Here is a 20,296-nt window from a genome sequence, read left to right on the forward strand (position 1 = left end):
TATGCATATATAAACATCATTATGATCAACATGATCATCATAATCATCATTACCAACATGATCATCATCATTCTCATCATCATCATAATCATCATCATCCTCATCATTATCAGGCTTTAGCTTTGCTCTCTTATGCTGTTTCTCTAATATAAACAATCTAGAGCATTTTCTTTCTTTAACTAAACCTCATTCATACAATATATAAGGCATTCTCTTCAAGTTTTCTTTCTTCTACCACTACCATTTCCTCCTGAAGCTTCTACCTTTCTAATTGCTGATACAAATCATTTTAATCTTCACTAACAAATGTTGTCCGATAAGCTTTTTTCTAATCTGTCTAAGACTATGCCTTCTTTTCTTGTCATATTAGAGTCGCACCACACATTCATCTGATCATCTTTTATTTTGGCAAAGACTACACCATTTTAATGCTACAGTTTATATAAATATGAAAGGATATTGTTTGCCAGCATCTAAATAAATAGCAAAAGTGTATGTTTATACCCATAATATGTATGCATAAAGTGCATCTTATTCCTTCTCTTTAATATTAAGTTAAGTCTCATTCTACTCGGCATTTTTTACCATCTAGAGCAGTTGCTTTATAGTAATTATTTTTTTCAACTTTTTTACAAGAACATCTCTCTTATAAACAAATGTCCTTTTATTATCCCAAGAAGCCAATGTAAAAAAATCCTGTCTGGTGTTAAGCTCTGTTATTCTAAGTTTACTAAATCTTGTTTCTTATCTCAGATGGTAGGATCTAGAAACTTTTGGTAAGTCTTTAACAGTGTCATTAACTAAAGTAAGTCTAACATTTAATCTCTGATTCATGGATCTGACTTACTTCTCCCCAGAATAAGGCAGAGTTTTTTGCAAAAAAGTCTTACTCTAATTCAACTCTTGAATCTAATGGCCATACTCTTCCTGCCAGTTAAATAGATGAACCCATTGTTAAACATTAAAATCACTATGGCTTCTAATGCTAAAGTTAATTCTCAATTGAACTTTTCTGCAGTTTGTGCTCCAGACAAAATTTCCATCATAGTCTTAAAAATGTGTTCTCCTGACTTCTCTTCAATTTTTGCTAAATTTCTAAAATGTGCTAAATAAATGGTTCCAATTTTTCAAAACTCTAGAAAACACTTTGACCTCGTCACCTATCCTATGATAAGTCTTCGCTACGATAAGTGGTGCCCCGTTATCCATATACAGAAATCCATTTACTTGCAGACCAAAATCTTTATGTTTTTTAAAGATCAATGAATATAGAATGATGTGTAATATATTTTATTGATATCATCAAGGCCACATGGGTTTCTTGAGCATCAATATCAGGTATATAAAAAATTTATAAATAAAAGGACTTAAAAATAATTTTTTACATTTATGATAAATTCATTGGATTCGACATCCCTGAAAATAGTCAGGTACAAATTTTTAAGTGAAAATATCAAATATTTTTAAAGTAAAGTAACTTGAAAACTCTAAATAAATGTTGCAATTCTAAGGGGACAAGAGGGGTCTGACCAACATGTGTTAAAAGTAAAATAGCCATATTTCAAGATCTTATTAGAGCCAGAAGCAAATGTTTTCAAGAAACTTTTACTAAGTTCTCTCAACTGTATAAAAATCAGCAAAATCTGAGATATAGGGTGACATTTTTTAAAATTTCTGGGTCATTTGACATGATTTTCTAGTAGATGTATGTAAGCAGTTAAAAAACAAAAAGCATTTAAAATGTTTTTTTTTTATTGTTTAAATGTTTTATAGTTTTTTAAAATGTTTTATTTTTATTAAAAACCAGTATATAAACTTGCATTTTTGTGGTTTTATAAAATACTATAAAATTTAAATAGTTTTCTCAATTAAATTTAATGTTTTTTACATAAAATGTACTTAATTTTGTCATTTTAAAAGATAAAGAGTTTTATATATATATATATATATATATATATATATATATATATATATATATATATATATATATACTATAGGAATATATATATATATATATATATATATATACTATAGGAATATATATATATATATATATATATATATATATATATATATATATATATATATATATATATATATATATATATATTTACTATAGGAATATATATATATATATATATATATATATATATATATATATATATATATATATATATATATATTTACTATAGGAATATATATATATATATATATTCCTATAGTAAAGGCTTTATATTTACCATTTATGATAAATTCCAAAACTGTATATATATATATATATATATATATATATATATATATATATATATATATATATATTATATATATATATATATATATATATATATATATATGTATATATATGTATATATATATATGTATATATATATATGTATATATATATATATATATATATATATATATATATATATATATATATATATATATATATATATATATATATATATATATATATATATATATATATATATATATATATATATATATGTAAATATATATATACAGTATTGGACAAAACATTTGCAACCAACATCGCACAATGCTAAAAAGTGTTCCTAATTTTACATGTCTTAAAAACGAAACAAACTATACTACCACAGCAAACAGTTCAGGAGTCTGGAGTCATAGCATGCCATGACATGAGCAATCAGCTGACAGGTGACAGCACACCGGCAGAATTTCGTTGACAAGTGCCATTTTGCTGCGGACAAAACAAGTGCAACTTTTTTGGTTTGTTTCATTTTCTTAAGTTTGGTCCGTGTCAATGTCATGAAAGTTTTTTAATAATTAAAGGAAGTATCCAGAAGTTTCCAGAAGCATGCAGAAGTTTCCAGAAGAAGCATCTGGAAGCATCCAGTAGCATCCAAAAATATCCAGAAACATTCAGAGGCATCCAGACACATCTAGAAGCTTCCAGAAGCATCAAAAAGAAGCATCTAGAATCTTCCAGAACAGGTTCACACAGGTTCATTTTACTATATAAGAGACATGTAAATCGACATGTAATTCAGCCAGTATACGGAAGTCAATCAGTCAGTATTATCAAGGCAGTTTATCAAAGTAAGTTTTATCAAAGTGTTTTATCAAAGAACATCAATACAAGAAGTGAAATACAACAAGTGTTTCATTACATCAATACAGTCCACATCCAACCAAGACGTTGTGTTTCACAGAGCATTATTGTATCATCACAAGGTAAATTTAACACGGTAAGCCTTGAGAAGCGTGATTATTTAATTTTATTATTTTTATGACTTCAAGTGCAAAAATGGCTCCTGACAGTCTTGGATTGGAACTAAGAAAGAAAATTATTGGCGATTACATAAGTGGAGTGTCACAAAAAAGTGTTTGTGATAAATATCGCGTGAAAAAATGGACCGTATCAAGACTGTGTTCCAAATATCCTTCTACAGGGAAGTTGGCAGCAGATAAGAAAGGTGGAAGACCGCGTTCCACCACTTCTAGAGAGGATTCTATGATCGTCAGATCCGTCAAGAAGGATCCCTGGATATCATCAGTCGAGATACAAAAGCAATTAGAGCTGCCTGCATCGGACCGAACAATCAGACAACTTGCTGTTGAAGCCGGAATGTTTTTTCGACACCCTGCAAAGAAACCGCTGATTTCACTAAAAAATCAGAAAAAAAGACTCCTGTTTGCTACATCTCATATTGACTGGAATGTGCAGCAATGGTGAACTATCCTTTTCAGTAATGAATCGAAGTTCAACATCATTGGGAGCGATGGCATTTGCCGTATACGTCGACTGGCCGGAAAATGCCTCGATTTACGTTACTGCCATAAGACCGTGAAGCATGTGGAGGCAATGTTATGGTCTGAGGGTGTTTTTCTGCTAACGATCTAGGTCCAATACATCGAAACGATGGAATAATGGACCGTTTCATGTATAAAAATATCCTGAAAGATGTTATGTTACCTCATGCTGAATGGAATATGCCAATAATATGGGTTTTTCAGCAAGACAACGATTCAAAACACACTGCAAAAGTAGTCAAGCAGTGGTTTCAAGACAACCACCTATCGGTGATGGATTTGATGCCTCAATCTCCGGATCACAACCCTATAGAGAACATGTGGGAGATCGTCAACCGCAACATTAATTATTGAAAATTATTGGCGATTACATAAGTGGAGTGTCACAAAAAAGTGTTTGTGATAAATATCGCGTGAAAAAATGGACCGTATCAAGACTGTGTTCCAAATATCCTTCTACAGGGAAGTTGGCAGCAGATAAGAAAGGTGGAAGACCGCGTTCCACCACTTCTAGAGAGGATTCTATGATCGTCAGATCCGTCAAGAAGGATCCCTGGATATCATCAGTCGAGATACAAAAGCAATTAGAGCTGCCTGCATCGGACCGAACAATCAGACAACTTGCTGTTGAAGCCGGAATGTTTTTTCGACACCCTGCAAAGAAACCGCTGATTTCACTAAAAAATCAGAAAAAAAGACTCCTGTTTGCTACATCTCATATTGACTGGAATGTGCAGCAATGGTGAACTATCCTTTTCAGTAATGAATCGAAGTTCAACATCATTGGGAGCGATGGCATTTGCCGTATACGTCGACTGGCCGGAAAATGCCTCGATTTACGTTACTGCCATAAGACCGTGAAGCATGTGGAGGCAATGTTATGGTCTGAGGGTGTTTTTCTGCTAACGATCTAGGTCCAATACATCGAAACGATGGAATAATGGACCGTTTCATGTATAAAAATATCCTGAAAGATGTTATGTTACCTCATGCTGAATGGAATATGCCAATAATATGGGTTTTTCAGCAAGACAACGATTCAAAACACACTGCAAAAGTAGTCAAGCAGTGGTTTCAAGACAACCACCTATCGGTGATGGATTTGATGCCTCAATCTCCGGATCACAACCCTATAGAGAACATGTGGGAGATCGTCAACCGCAACATTAATCGTGAAGGTGTTCGTAATAAGGATCAACTGTTTGAACAAATCCAAAAGGCCTGGGCAGCGATTCCACAAAGTTTCATTGATCACCTGATCGAATCTATGCCTCGAAGATGCAAGGCTGTGATCGACAACAAAGGATTCGCCACAAAACATTGATAGCAAAATACAGCTTGGTCAACATTTTGTCGAGTTGTTTTGTCCAGAAGGAAATCAACTTTTTTTATTACTTTTGATTAATTTATTAATTTTCGTGTACAAACAATGAACTTTGTGATGAATAAAACTTGAAGAACTTTGTCTCTAAACAGTTACATAGTTATTTCTCTAAATTGAAAAAATACAGCATTTATATAAAGAAACTAAATTAGCATTATTTGGTTGCACTCGTTTTGTCCGATACTGTATACATATATATATATACACATATATATATGAATTTATAAAAACTGTATTTGCTTTCGTTTTTATTAATAATAATGTAAAAACAAATGCTCATGCAAATTTGCAACTGTGAGCAAATGAAGAAACATTTTAGCTGTTACAAGTATCATAAAATTCAAAAATTGCTGCATAAAGTTCAATTACATAATCTGAAATGTTAAAATTACGCATCTTTTTTGTACATTCGTACTTCAAAAGTTATGTATAACAACTAATATAAAGACTTCTGTTTTCGCATTCTTTTTTCATTATTTTTTTTTTGAATGAAAAATAAGTCGCATTAATTTTACTTGCCATTTTAAATTAAAAAAATTATTTATTGCTAATTGCAAAGATGGATAAATAGCAAGCAAGCAAAAAGAAAATTAAGCAGCGGTTTTTGTTCTAAAAGTAATTGGTTTGGCGTCACTGAAATAAGCAAAGAGAACCAAATTGTTGAGTATTGAACCTTGCGTATCCTATCTTCAATGCAGCGATACATTTTAAGACATTTAACTGGTTGAGATTTTCAATAACTGGGATTGATTGTTCTGTTTGTAAGTCTGCAAATTATTGTCGGTGAAAAAACAAAGGAATTATAGTTTGCGAGTGGACTGTTGGTAAAGTGTATGGTCTAACAATAGAAATAAAACCAGCAGTCAATGAGATTAAAGCTTTTATTTCATAAACTATCAGCTGTACCTGAGAATGCTTTTAAAATTATTTCTCAATCCAAAAATCACTGACTACTGTGTGATTTGAAAGAATTAATATCTTTGCTTAATAAATTCGATGGCACACATTTCATTATAGGCTCGGTGGCCCTCTAGACTTTGTCTGCCCTGTCTGCCCTGTTGCGATGCCTCTGGTTCCACCAATTATTAATTTTAAGCTTCATTTCAATAAACTTTTTTTGATCAATTTGATTTATATTAGGAAATATTAAAATAGCTAATTATTAATATGTATTAAATAAATTTTTGTGATATTTAGAGTTAGTAAAGTAAATATATTAATTATATTTAGGTTTTAGCAGCTAGATTGGGAACAGTTTCTGGGAAACATTTAGCAGAGCTATGTTATGAAAATTATCCAACAATACCACGTATTATTTTATGGGTGATGGTTGAGATAGCAATTATTGCTTCTGATATGCAGGTATTATTTATGACAAGGTATTATTTATAAAACAAATCATTACAAAGTGTATATATGTGGCTTTGTTTCTGTAGTGCTCTTGTCAATTATTTAAATAGTTAATTTAAATAATTGACAATAATTTAAATAATTTTCTTCTTTCATTTATGCAAATATGTCAAAGCAGTAAAAAAGTGTAAAATGGGCAATTTAAATAGAAATTAAAAAATTTAAATTTTTTATCAAAAATTTGTTATTAAACTTAAAAAGCTATTAAAAAATGAACAGATTGCGTATTAGATACAAACATGTTTCATAAGGCAAATGATAGGTTTATTGCTGCAAAAATGAAAAGCTTAAAAGGTTTTATAGTTAAATAGTTTTATATTAAATTCAAACTGAAAACAATTTACATCCAAATGCATACAAAATTTCTTAAGCAGAAATTACCAGATCTATTTGGCTTTACAAAGTTGAGTTAAGATTTGTACAACAAAAAATGGTAATGAATAGAAGCAAATACTTGTCAGAATCATACTTAACTTTGCAAAGGTGTTATAAATTTGGCAACTAGGAAAGATTTGCTCCTAACTGGGACCAGGTCTAAGTTTGATATAACAAAGCCAAGGCTGGGGCTATGGGCAGGGCTGCATAACTATTGTTAAAGTTATATAAATATTTTATCTTTAATTAAAATTCACATTAATTATATTATCAAGCCTTCCTGGGAAGCATGTGCAGTTGCACGCCTTGTATGTTCACACTTAAGTTAATTTTTTTAGACAACTTGACCACGTTTTTATATAATAAGCGTTTTCAGAATTCACTGCAAAATAAAGCAATAAGAAACTAAGAATATGCGAAATAGAAAATCTAGATAAAATAAGCTAAAAAAAATTTAATAGCAAATTAAAAAAATTGTTGTCAAAAAAATAACATACCTAAATATTTTACACTTTTTGTTTTCTTATTTTTTTAGGCATTTCTTATTTACTTATTTTTTTTTGTTATATATATATATAGTTGTTATTTTTTTATTTTCCACTACATAAAATGATACAAGTCAAGGAAAAAGGTAGATAATAGTATAATAAAAATAAAAATATTTTTTGATATACAATTTTTTCGTGACTTTTTTCAGTCAGTATATAAAGGAAATACTTTATAAATTGCACTAGAAACAACCCCTAAAATTGCTTCTTTTAGTCTAATTTTTGAACACAGGCAACCTTGAGAAGAATGCTTTTTTGTGAACTTTTTTTTTCTATTACAATCTGAATATATATATATATATATATATATATATATATATATATATATATATATATATATATATATATATATATATATATATATATATATATATATATATACACAGTATCTGACAAAACAAGTGCAACCAAATAATGCTAATTTAGTTTCTTTATATAAAAGTGCTGCATTTTTTCAATTTAGAGAAATAACTATGTAACTGTTTAGAGACATAGTTCTTCAAGTTTTATTCATCACAAAGTTCATTATTTGTACACAAAAATTAATAAATTAATCAAAAGTATTAAAAAAAGTTGATTTCCTTCTGGACAAAACAAGTGCAACTCGACAAAATGTTGACCAAGCTGTATTTCGCTATCAATATTTTGTGGCAAATCTTTGTTGTCGATCAGAGCCTTGCATCTTCGAGGCATAGATTCGATCAGGTGATCAATAAAACTTTGTGGAATCACTGCCCAGGCCTTTTGGATTAGTTCTCGATAGGGTTGAGATCCAGAGATAGAGGCATCAAATCCATCACCAATAGGTGGTTGTCTTGAAACCACTGCTTGACTTTTTTTGCAGTGTGTTTTGAATCGTTGTCTTGCTGAAAAACCCATATTATTGGCATATTCCATTCAGCATGAGGTAACATAACATCTTTCAGGATATTTTTATACATGAAACGGTCCATTATTCCATCGTTTCGATGTATTGGACCTAGATCGTTAGCAGAAAAACACCCTCAGACCATAACATTGCCTCCACCATGCTTCACGGTCTTATGGCAGTAACGTAAATCGAGGCATTTTCCGGCCAGTCGACGTATACGGCAAATGCCATCGCTCCCAATGATGTTGAACTTCGATTCATTACTGAAAAGGATAGTTCGCCATTGCTGCACATTCCAGTCAATATGAGATGTAGCAAACAGGAGTCTTTTTTTCTGATTTTTTAGTGAAATCAGCGGTTTCTTTGCAGGGTGTCGAAAAAACATTCCGGCTTCAACAGCAAGTTGTCTGATTGTTCGGTCCGATGCAGGCAGCTCTAATTGCTTTTGTATCTCGACTGATGATATCCAGGGATCCTTCTTGACGGATCTGACGATCATAGAATCCTCTCTAGAAGTGGTGGAACGCGGTCTTCCACCTTTCTTATCTGCTGCCAACTTCCCTGTAGAAGGATATTTGGAACACAGTCTTGATACGGTCCATTTTTTCACGCGATATTTATCACAAACACTTTTTTGTGACACTCCACTTATGTAATCGCCAATAATTTTCTTTCTTAGTTCCAATCCAAGACTGTCAGGAGCCATTTTTGCACTTGAAGTCATAAAAATAATAAAATTAAATAATCACGCTTCTCAAGGCTTACCGTGTTAAATTTACCTTGTGATGATACAATAATGCTCTGTGAAACACAACGTCTTGGTTGGATGTGGACTGTATTGATGTAATGAAACACTTGTTGTATTTCACTTCTTGTATTGATGTTCTTTGATAAAACACTTTGATAAAACTTACTTTGATAAACTGCCTTGATAATACTGACTGATTGACTTCCGTATACTGGCTGAATTACATGTCGATTTACATGTCTCTTATATAGTAAAATGAACCTGTGTTAACCTGTTCTGGAAGATTCTAGATGCTTCTTTTTGATGCTTCTGGAAGCTTCTAGATGCGTCTGGATGCCTCTGAATGTTTCTGGATATTTCTGGATGCTACTGGATGCTTCCAAATGCTTCTTCTGGAAACTTCTGCATGCTTCTGGAAACTTCTGGAGACTTCCTTTAATTATTAAAAAACTTCCATGACATTGACACGGACCAGACTTAAGAAAATGAAACAAACCAAAAAAGTTGCACTTGTTTTGTCCGCAGCAAAATGGCACTTGTCAACGAAATTCTGCCTGTGTGCTGTCACTTGTCAGCTGATTGCTCATGTCATGGCATGCTATGACTCCAGACTCCTGAACTGTTTGCTGTGGTAGTATAGTTTGTTTCGTTTTTAAGACATGTAAAATTAGGAACACTTTTTAGTATTGTTCGATGTTGGTTGCAAATGTTTTGTCCAATACTGTATATATATATATATAAACATATATATATATATATATATATATATATATATATATATATATATATATATATATATATATATATATATATATATATATATACATATATATATATATAAATATATATAAATATATATATATATATATATATAATTATATGTATATGTATATATATATGTATATATATATAATTATATGTATATATATATATATATATATATATATACACATATATATATATATATACAGGGGCTATTTTAGACTGTTTCTGATAGCGTCAATCGTATTTGGGCGCTGCCCAAATTAAAATTAAGGACCTTTTTTTATGTTTTTATGGCAAATATTGTTTTTTTTTGCAAAAAAAATGCTGATTTCTTACTAAAGTTTGCCAGAACATGAGGGTACCGCCGCCCAAATATTTTTCCTAGAATAGGCCCTAATATTTATATACATACACATATATATACTCACACATACATATATATATATATATGTATATATATATGTAAATTATGTTAGTGTATTTTACAAATAGAATGCTCAATGTTCTTAAATAACAGAGCAATAATAAATTAGTAAAAACACTTATCTAACTTTTTTCTTCAACTTTAAGTTTCCCCCTTGCTGGATCATCAGGAAGAGTTACAAAATCTCAAAAAAATTCAATTTATGGAAAAAAATATTTTACTGGAAGTTATAAATTATAATGACTAAAAGTAAAAATAAATTTTTTTTTTAATTACTATGTTTTTTTGGTTAACAGGAAGTTACAGAAAGTAATTATTAAATAAATTTCTTTGGAATGGGGATAATTTAATTTGGTCATTTGTTTTTATAATTTTTTAAAAGGTATTTATTTTCATGCCTACATTTAGAAATTAATTCAGATTTTTTATTTAATAAATTTTTCTGATTTAAATGAGTAATTATATCAAATTTTTCTTGCAAACATAGCATACATTTTTTGGAAATGTTTTTATAGGCAGGGGCATTGTAAATTGTAAATTAAAGTTTTTATTTTTTTATTTTAAATCCCAAATATATTTTGACAGCATAGTCTCTTTTGAATTTTTTTTGTGTTTAAACTATTGTTTGTGGTTGGCATAACGTTTTTCCGTTCCCCCCTTGGTTTAGGCAATATATTGTTTATCAGATTTATTATGTGAGGAAACAATGCACTTGTAAATTACATTTTTCGAAAGGTGTTTTCTATTTAGAGGGCAATCTATTTTTTGGTTACAACTACAATAATCAGTGTTTTTTTCTTTTATATGTTCATTTTTATTATTTAACGCTTAGTTGTGACCTTTTATAATTCTTTCTAAATTTTTTGTACAACTATAACTTACTTTAATGGTATTTCTGTTAAAAATCTTATGTAATTTAATAGAGGAAGGAAAATGTTTGTCTACTAATTTTAGAAAAATTTGAAACATTTTTGTTGTACGGGGATTGAACCAAATTATGTTTCTATTTCTATTACGCTTCTTTGCTATTTTCTTTTCAAATTTTAGCTCGAAATTTTGGAAACCACTTTTTTAAGGGCATCTTCACAAATGCATTTAGAGGAGTTAAAAATATTTTTATTAGAAGAGTTTTGGTTTAGCCTATTGTTAATTGAAATTGGAATTTGTTTTAGAAGTTGATGGGGCTGGTTCGAATTCACATTAATATACAATAATTCGTCATTAGGCTTTTTGTAGGGCTTATAGGAACTTTCTGAGAGGCTAAATGTGACATCAAGAAAATTCACTATTTTTAAATTTATGTTCATTTTAATTTGGAAGCCAATGTTTTTAAAAAATTTAATAATATCTTTTCTAATTTTATCGAGTTGTGGCTCTAAACAAATTCCAATTTCAATTAGGCTAAACCAAAACTCTTCTAACAAAAATATTTTTAACTCCTCTAAACGCGTTTATGAAATTGCCCTTTAAAAAAGTGGCTTTCAAAATTTCATGCTAAAATTTAAAAATAAAATTGCAAAAAAGCGTAATAGAAATAGAAACATAATTTGGTTCAATCCCCCGTACAACAAAAATGTTTCAACAAATATAGGTAAAATTTTTCTAAAATTAGTAGACAAACATTTTCCTTCCTCTATTAAATTACATAAGATTTTTAACAGAAATACCATTAAAGTAAGTTATAGTTGTACAAAAAATTTAGAAAGAATTATAAAAGGTCACAACTAAGCGTTAAATAATAAAAATGAACATATAAAAGAAAAAAACACTGATTATTGTAGTTGTAACCAAAAAATAGATTGCCCTCTAAATAGAAAACACCTTTCGAAAAATGTAATTTACAAGTGCATTGTTTCCTCACATAATAAATCTGATAAACAATATATTGCCTAAACCAAGGGGGAACGGAAAAACGTTATGCCAACCACAAACAATAGTTTAAACACAAAAAAAATTCAAAAGAGACTATGCTGTCAAAATATATTTGGGATTTAAAATAAAAAAAATAAAAACTTTAATTTACAATTTACAATGCCCCTGCCTTTAATAACATTTCCAAAAAATGTATGCTATGTTTGCAAGAAAAATTTGATATAATTACTCATTTAAATCAGAAAAATTTATTAAATAAAAAATCTGAATTAATTTCTAAATGTAGGCATGAAAATGAATACCTTTTAAAAAATTATAAAAACAAATGACCAAATTAAATTATCCCCATTCCAAAGAAATTTATTTAATAATTACTTTCTGTAACTTCCTGTTAACCAAAAAAACATAGTAATTAAAAAAAAAATTTATTTTTATTTTTAGTCATTATAATTTATAACGTCCTGTAAAATATTTTTTTCTATAAATTGAATTTTTTTGAGATTTTGTAACTCTTCCTGATGATCAAGCAATGGGGAAACCTTAAGTTGAAGAAAAAAGTTAGATAAGTGTTATTTACTAATTTTTATGTATATATATATATATACATTTTTTTTTTTAAACATCTTCGCTTTCAATGAGGCTGCAAGCAGCCACTAATTAAAGTTGGAAGTTACTGGAAGAGAAAAGATGAAGATTGTAGAGCAAGATAATGATTAACAGATGACTTAAAGGATTGCAAATTATATGAATCAGGAAAGCAAGATGAAGGAAGCGATTTCCAAAGAGCTGATGTTCTAGGAAAAAAACTAGATGAATAAGCGTTTTTAGAGCACTTAGGAACAGTCACAAAAAAGGATGACACTTAATTGAATGACGAGTAACACGAGACTGAATTTTAGTAGATGGCACAAGAGACGCTAGCTCTTTAGAGCAGTGCCTATTATAGTATTTGTAGAAAAGAGAAATAGAAGCAACATTACGAGGATGTGATAATAATTGGAGGTTGGCTGCAAGAGCAGGTCCAACTATGTTTACAATGCGTTTTTGCACCTTGTCTAAGAGAGAAAGAGCATCATTAGAAGATCCATTACAGATATGGCAACAGTATTCCATACAAGGCCGGATTTGAGATTTATAGAGATAGAGAACAGAATCCGAAGTAAGTAAGTGACGAGCTCGATAAAGAGATGCAACCTTAGCAGATGCTAATTTTGCAACTGATTTGATATATGGTTTCCAAGAAAGATTGGAAGTAAGAGTTAATTTTAGAAGATGAAGAGTAGATGACTCATTGAGTACATCACCATTCATAAATATAGGAAGATCTAAATTATTGCAATAACGATTGGCTGAAAAAATTGAGTTTTATCTGAATTTAAGTTCACCAGCCACTGTGAGCCCCAAACTGTAGCAGAAGTGAGATCCTTTTCAAGCTCAAATGCCCCCTCCTAGCAATCAGAGAGTGCTGGCTTCTTATCACGACAAAAGTAAATGGTAGTATCATCAGCAAACAATGCCAGCTTAGATGTGAGATTATCTGGAATATCGTTAATGTAAATTAAAAAGAGTATAGGGCCAAGGATAGAACCTTGAGGAACCCCTGAACTTACAGAATAAGAAGGAGAGTGCTGTCCATCGAGGACAACTTTTATACTACGATTGGAAAGGAAGGATTCAATAATCTTAAAGATGTTGCCAGATACACTATAAGAAGAAAGCTTATGGAGAAGACCAGCATGCCAAACTTTATCAAAAGGTTTTGAAATGTCAAGAGCGATGTTCTTAGCCTCTCCACTTTTATCTAATGCACGATAAAACTTATCAGTTATTACTGTTAGCAAATCAGCTGTAGAATGAGAAAATCAAAATCCATATTGATGATCAGAAAGTAAGTTATTAGATTCAAGATGAGAAATTAAGTGTTTGTTAATTAAAGATTCAAAAACCTTGCTTATGATAGGAAGAAGACTTATGGGATGGTAGTTAGATGAATCAGATCGCTTTCCAGAATTTTTGAAGATAGGGATAACAGATGCCGCTTTCCAGCAGGCTGGAAAACAAGACTCTGATAAGCACTAGTTGAATAGTTTTGAGAGTATAGAGCTCCGGAGAACACTTCTGCAATTACAGATATGTTATCCGAGTCACAAGCTGAAAAAGAGTCTAGGCAGGAAATCACTTTAAATACAGAAGCTGGAGTGATATGAATGTCAAGCAATGGATTAACCTGTTTGTTGGCAATATCAGGTAGAACACAACTAGTGGAATCAAGAGATGATATTGATGAAAAGTTTTTAGCAAACAATTCAGCTTTGTCTTTAGGTGAGATGACAAAGTCTGAACCATATAAGAGAGGTGGAATTAAAGATTTTCCCTTATTATTGATACTATTAAAGATTCTCCAAAAGCCACAAGAGCCTAATTTTTGAGATAAGATACGAGATTTCATGACCTGAGAATAGCAGGCTTTGGCGTTAGACAAAACTTTTTTACAATTGTTTCTAGCAGTAATAAACAGACGTCTGCAGCAGCACGGTGTGAAGAAAACTCATGGAGGAGTGAGGCTTAATCTGGAATCGTCGAGTTGGAACAAAGGATTCCATGCCAACCTGAATCCACAAAGTTATGAGAGAAGCACATTTGTCGACAGGAAGACAAAAGATTTCTACCCAAGGGCCATCACGAAGAAAATCACGGAAAGAATCCCAGTCAGCTTTATTGTAGTTGTAAGAGGTTTGATAATAGGGGGATTCAGGTGATGAAGAAGAATGAGATATTAGTTTTAGAGAGATCAAACTGTGATCGGAAGCACCTAAGGGTGAATGTGGAGAAACTGAGCACTGACTAGGATCAGAAACAAGACATAAGTCGAGTAGAGAAGGTAAATGATTTGGGTTGTCAGGAAAGCGAGTTGGAAAGTTGACTATTTGAGTAAGGGATTGAGAAAGGCAAAAGTTGTGGGCTTTAATGCCTGCAGAATCACTGATACTAGAGCAGAGGCGTGGTGGCCCCAGAAGCTAAGCGGGATTCCCGCATGGGCTTTTCACTTTTTCATCTAAATATGGGCCTTTTGGCAAATTTTAATTTTTTCTTCATTTTAAAGAAATTCTAGAATCATTTAAAATATTTATGTTAGCACAAATTAAATTTTATTAATCACTTGATTTTTTAACTTGATTTCAACTTTGAGCGCAATTTATTAGTATTTTGCATAATAATAATATTGCTCTGAAAACAAAGTAGATGTTTTAAAATGTATTATGATATTTTTTTTATGAGAAAAATAATGAACCCATAAACGGTTTTTAACGATCGTAATGTTGACAAAATAAATTTAAGAAAGTCCGCAGACCCAACAATAATAATAGCTATTATTATTGTTGGACTTAAATTAACTTAATTTAAAAATTTAACCCCAAAACATTTTTCTTAAATGAATTATATCGCAATACAATTACTAAAAAGTAATTTTATTGCGTTTTAATTCATTTAAGAAAAATATTTTGGTGTTAAATTTTAAATTAAGTTTTATATAAATAAGGATCGAACTCATCTTTTGCATTTTTGTAAACTTTCGAAACTGATATAAACTTCTTTAATAATAAATAAAGTTTTTTATTTTTATACGGTTTATATTATTGTATGTAGATAAAGAAATCACTCTGTAATATCCTGTCCTCAGACAGATTTAAAAAAGAATGATGAACTGCTAAATGAAACTACATTATAAAAACTTTTATGTTTAAACTATGTCAATAACAGCACCATTTTTAGAGAGGGCATTTAAGCTGTTGCGAGTTTATCCTAAAATGTTAAAAAAAGTTAAAACACCGAATTAAACCAAGAGCATAAACTAAAAAGAATTTTCTCATAAAATAAAAAGAATTTTTTAATTTTCAAGATTTTCAATATTTATTTTAGAAAAAAAATTATATATAATTAAAAAAAATTTATATTATTGTACAATAAAATAAATATCATTATATAGTAATAAAAAAATTAAAATCTTTGATTTTTAATTTTGTGTTAAGCTATGTTCTTCGAACAATAATACTAATTGTATTTGCTTGCGGTAAAGTTGTGTTTTAAGAAAATCAAAACAAAAACGTGGTCGCTGCATCGTGTTGTTACCATTTTTTATTTTGAAGTATTACAAACAATATTATTAATTACAAATAGTATTATCACAACTTGTTGATTTTTATTAAGGATTTATTAGAATAAGGTCAGTTATTATATATATATATATATATATATATATATATATATATATATATATATATAAATATATATATATATATATATATATATATATATACATATATATATATTTTCGTATGGGCCTTTACATAAAGCATATATGGTAAAATCCCGCATATATAGGCCTTTTAATAAAAATCCCGCATGGGCTTTTTAGAGCCACCACGCCCCTGCACTAGAGCCAAGCCATTCAGAGTGGTGAGCATTAAAGTCACCGACAACAACTATATTAGCTGATGGATAAAGAGAGAGGACTTGGTCAATATGATCAGAAATAACATCAAAAAGAGTGCAGTCTTGAGATGAAGCAGAGCGATATAGAACAAAGAGAAAGGCAATAGAGTGAAGTGGTGCTAAACGAAAGCACATGAAAGAATAGTCAGTGGATTCAAACCTAGTTTAACGACAAATGGGTGAATTCTTACAAATGTAAATGCCTAGGCCAAGCATGTGACTATTGGAGTCTTTACGAATTAAATGAAGATAACCATCAACACTAAGATTAGAAGATAAGACAACAGAACTCAAATTAGTCTCACAAAGAGCAAGTAGGTCTGGTGAACTTTGCAACAGATAAGACTCAACAGAAGAAAAGTTACTTCGAAGACCACGAATATTAGTGAATGATAGGTTTAGTGAACTTGGTGATGATGATGGTTTTTTGTGTTTTATAGTTTTTGGTACTTTATTCATTTTTAAATTAGATTGAAGAACTTGACTCAAAGCATAGATAGTACTCAGAACACTGTTTAATAGCCCAAGGAATTGCCTCATTACCAGGGATGTGAAGTTCCATCGATTTTTTGGGATTCCGGGACTCCGGACTCCGTGCTAAAAATCATGGACTCCTTGGACTCGGACTCCGGACTCCAAAATTTTTTTTTCTGTCTTAAATTAAATAAGGATTTTTATTATCTGGAGTTTTTATGTATAAATGCCAGAAAAGTGATAGGGTACCAGTAATATTTTTATTATGAATGTGGAAAAGCAATTAACAGGAATTCACTCCTCCTTCCTAACCAATGTCGCAAAACTTGCCCAAAGGTGGGTTTGAACCACGGTTCCCTTACTTTTTAGGAAAAATAAGGGATCCGTGGGTTTATGCAGCCGAGCGCAACCACTGCTTAATAAGAATAATACAACTCCAATTATAACTTTTGTTTATGTTGTATTGCTGCATGCACAGAATTCTCAATTTCTCAGTTTATGTGAAAACATATGATCATCAAATTATAAAAAGATTTAAAAATTATTTACATTATTTACACTCTAAATTATAAAGTTACAAGAACAAAATATTACAATATCTACATTGTCAAAAATTATTCAAATAAAAAACTTGGTTGTTCGTAAAAAAAGCATATCGTCAATTAACTCAGATGTAAATCGACTATGATGATCTGTTGTCATATGCTTTAAAACTGAAAACAGTCGCTCAACACTGACTTAGGATATGGGTAGCGACAAAGCGACTCGGCAAGCATTCCGTAAAACCTCAGGGAACTGTTTAATTGCTTTAAATGGGTTAAGTTTTATAAAGTCGTCTAAGTTGGAGGAGGTATCTTTAAACATTGATCGAATTTCCGGAATTGTTTTTAGAGCTTGTCGAAACTCCGTTTCAATTACGTCTAGTTGAACCTGCATTTGTTCTTTTGAACAATTCTTTTCAATCTCCTGTTCACATAGCATAAATAAATTTGGTCGTCGCTTTGCGACTGGTGAAGCATCCTCTTCGTTTTCTGAACTAGATTCGGCAACATGAACTGAAAAAGGGTTGCGCGCTACTGCGTTTTTAATTTTGTCGAGTTCATCATTCTTATTTTTATTAGCCAGTTGAATCAGTTTGTAATTAATTTTCCAAAATCCATCAGCTGCAGCTATCTATAGAAATATTAATAAGTTTTTGAATATTTATTTTTTAAAGTTAAATATTCAAAACTATATATATAAATGCATTTTGATAAAAAAAACAACCTTATCTTCAGTCGCTGTTAGCATACAGGCATGCCTAATATCCATGTAAACTGCTGCAAGAAACAACGAATTTTTGCGTAGTGCGCTTTCTCTATTATTCATTCCTATTTGGAAATCTCTAGCTAAGTCACTGTCTTTCCCGTCTAATTCACACTTTATTGAATTCCAATCAAAAAGAAATTCGCCTGCGGTAATATTTTCACACTGAAGACGGATAGTTAGATCGCGTGCCATATGCAAAACATCTCTCAGTTCTTCCCACATCCCCCAAAAATATGGTTGCACATTAAATTCTTTAGGAGCTTCTTTTTGCATATTCAGGTTTTGAATTACTGGTCAAATCTAGAAGAACAGAAGAATTCATTAAATATATGTATTACGTTTTCAACTAGTTAAGTAAACAGGATTATTAAAGAAATATTTACATAAACTAAACTTTACAAGTTATTAAATAATGTAAATGTCATTGGATTTATACTATAATCTAAATTTATACTATAATCTAATTGGATTCATACTATAGCGGTTGGAAAACCGGTTTATACACTTTAATTAAAACTTAGAAGTTATAAAACATAACTTACCTGAATTAGCCTCTCGATCATATTGAACTGGCTGGACCAACAGGTAGCCTGATCTAGTATTGGAACAAGATGTGGAGCTTGGTCTCTGCACATCTTTGAAGCACATCTTTGAAGATGTAATACATTCATTCTACCGGCAACTCCACTTGCCAAGACTGCTGCCGCATTGTCTGCTTTATTTTGACCATCTTCGTCAAACTCATCAGTTTCAACTGAAAGATCGCTTTTGTCATCTTTGATTTCCTCAATGGCGCTGATCCCGAAGTCGCGCACCAACTTTATATTCACCTAAATATATTAATTATGATTTCAATAGTTAACTGAAAATTTAGTGAATATACGGTTTTTTCAAAAAAGTTTATTTTTTAAATGTTTTTATTTAAAATATTATTTTTAATATCAATTTAATATACAATGTTCTTCATTTAAAAAAAATATAGATGAATTTTAAAATATGTGTTACTCACTGCTGCGTTGTCAACACTGAGGCCTAAAATATTAATTTTATTGATTCCAAACTTATCTAAACACTTCTCAATAATTTTTTTAGTGTATTCCGCCGTTTGTTTTCCTTTCGTATCGATAGTGCCAAGATAGATGACAACAATTTCATCATTGTTTGAGTATTGCACATTTATACCGAGGTAGTGGCGCATATGCCTAGATGTAGAATCGACTTTTAAATAAATTAGCATTTCCGATAATTTGTTTTTGATTTGTTCGCGATGCTTTTTGGCAAGATCACTAATTTGAATTCTTATATTATCTCTATTCATTTTAAATCCAAAATGAGATGCAACTTTTCCACAAAGCTTTTGAATAGGTTCCCGATCAAACGCCTATAGAAATTGTTTTTATAATAATACATTTTTATTAAAAAATGGCAAAAAAACCTTACAATTTTTTAGATTTTTTTTTAAATTACTTAATAAATATTAACGAAAAAATAATTTGAACCTGTAATGAAAGACCTTCAATCAAAACCAGCTGGTTTAAGGCTTTTAAAAACTCATCTTTTGCTATATGCAAATTAATTTGCTGCGGTACAAAACACTTTAATATGGATTGCTGTGAAGTGCTGCCTTTGATGGCTGTATATTTTTGCTTTTTATTCTTTTCTTCTAATTGTTTTTCAATTTTTTCTTTTTCTAATGTAATGACGAGCTCCGCATATTTTCTAGATAAATGTTGTATAAGGTTGCTAATGCGAGCTTTTGCAGCACATGTAATTTCTTTACCACATAATTCATTACTTTTACTTTTTTCGGGTACAAAACATTTAAAGC

General features: G+C 30.4%; 2 protein-coding genes across 5 annotated transcripts in view; one reads left to right on the forward strand and one right to left on the reverse strand.

Moving 5' to 3' along the window:
- The window catches only part of LOC100212794 (natural resistance-associated macrophage protein 2), a 105,318-nt gene that overhangs the window by 14,708 nt on the left and 70,314 nt on the right, over window positions 1-20,296 (forward strand). For all 4 annotated transcript variants that reach the window (XM_065810771.1, XM_065810772.1, XM_065810769.1 and 1 more), the window contains one exon: window positions 6,410-6,541. In XM_065810771.1, the coding sequence (XP_065666843.1) occupies window positions 6,410-6,541 (132 nt within the window). The remainder of the gene's footprint in view (window positions 1-6,409; window positions 6,542-20,296) is intronic.
- LOC136087438 (uncharacterized) lies at window positions 18,899-19,860 on the reverse strand. The gene is made up of 3 exons (XM_065810210.1): window positions 19,478-19,860; window positions 19,011-19,298; window positions 18,899-18,910 (listed from the first exon to the last, which is right to left on the reverse strand). The coding sequence occupies exons 1-3, from the start codon at window positions 19,784-19,786 to the stop codon at window positions 18,899-18,901; spliced, it is 609 nt and encodes a 202-aa protein (XP_065666282.1). The 5' UTR covers window positions 19,787-19,860.

This window comes from Hydra vulgaris, chromosome 11 (assembly GCF_038396675.1).
Source record: "Hydra vulgaris chromosome 11, alternate assembly HydraT2T_AEP".
In the NCBI taxonomy this organism is placed as follows: domain Eukaryota; kingdom Metazoa; phylum Cnidaria; class Hydrozoa; order Anthoathecata; family Hydridae; genus Hydra; species Hydra vulgaris.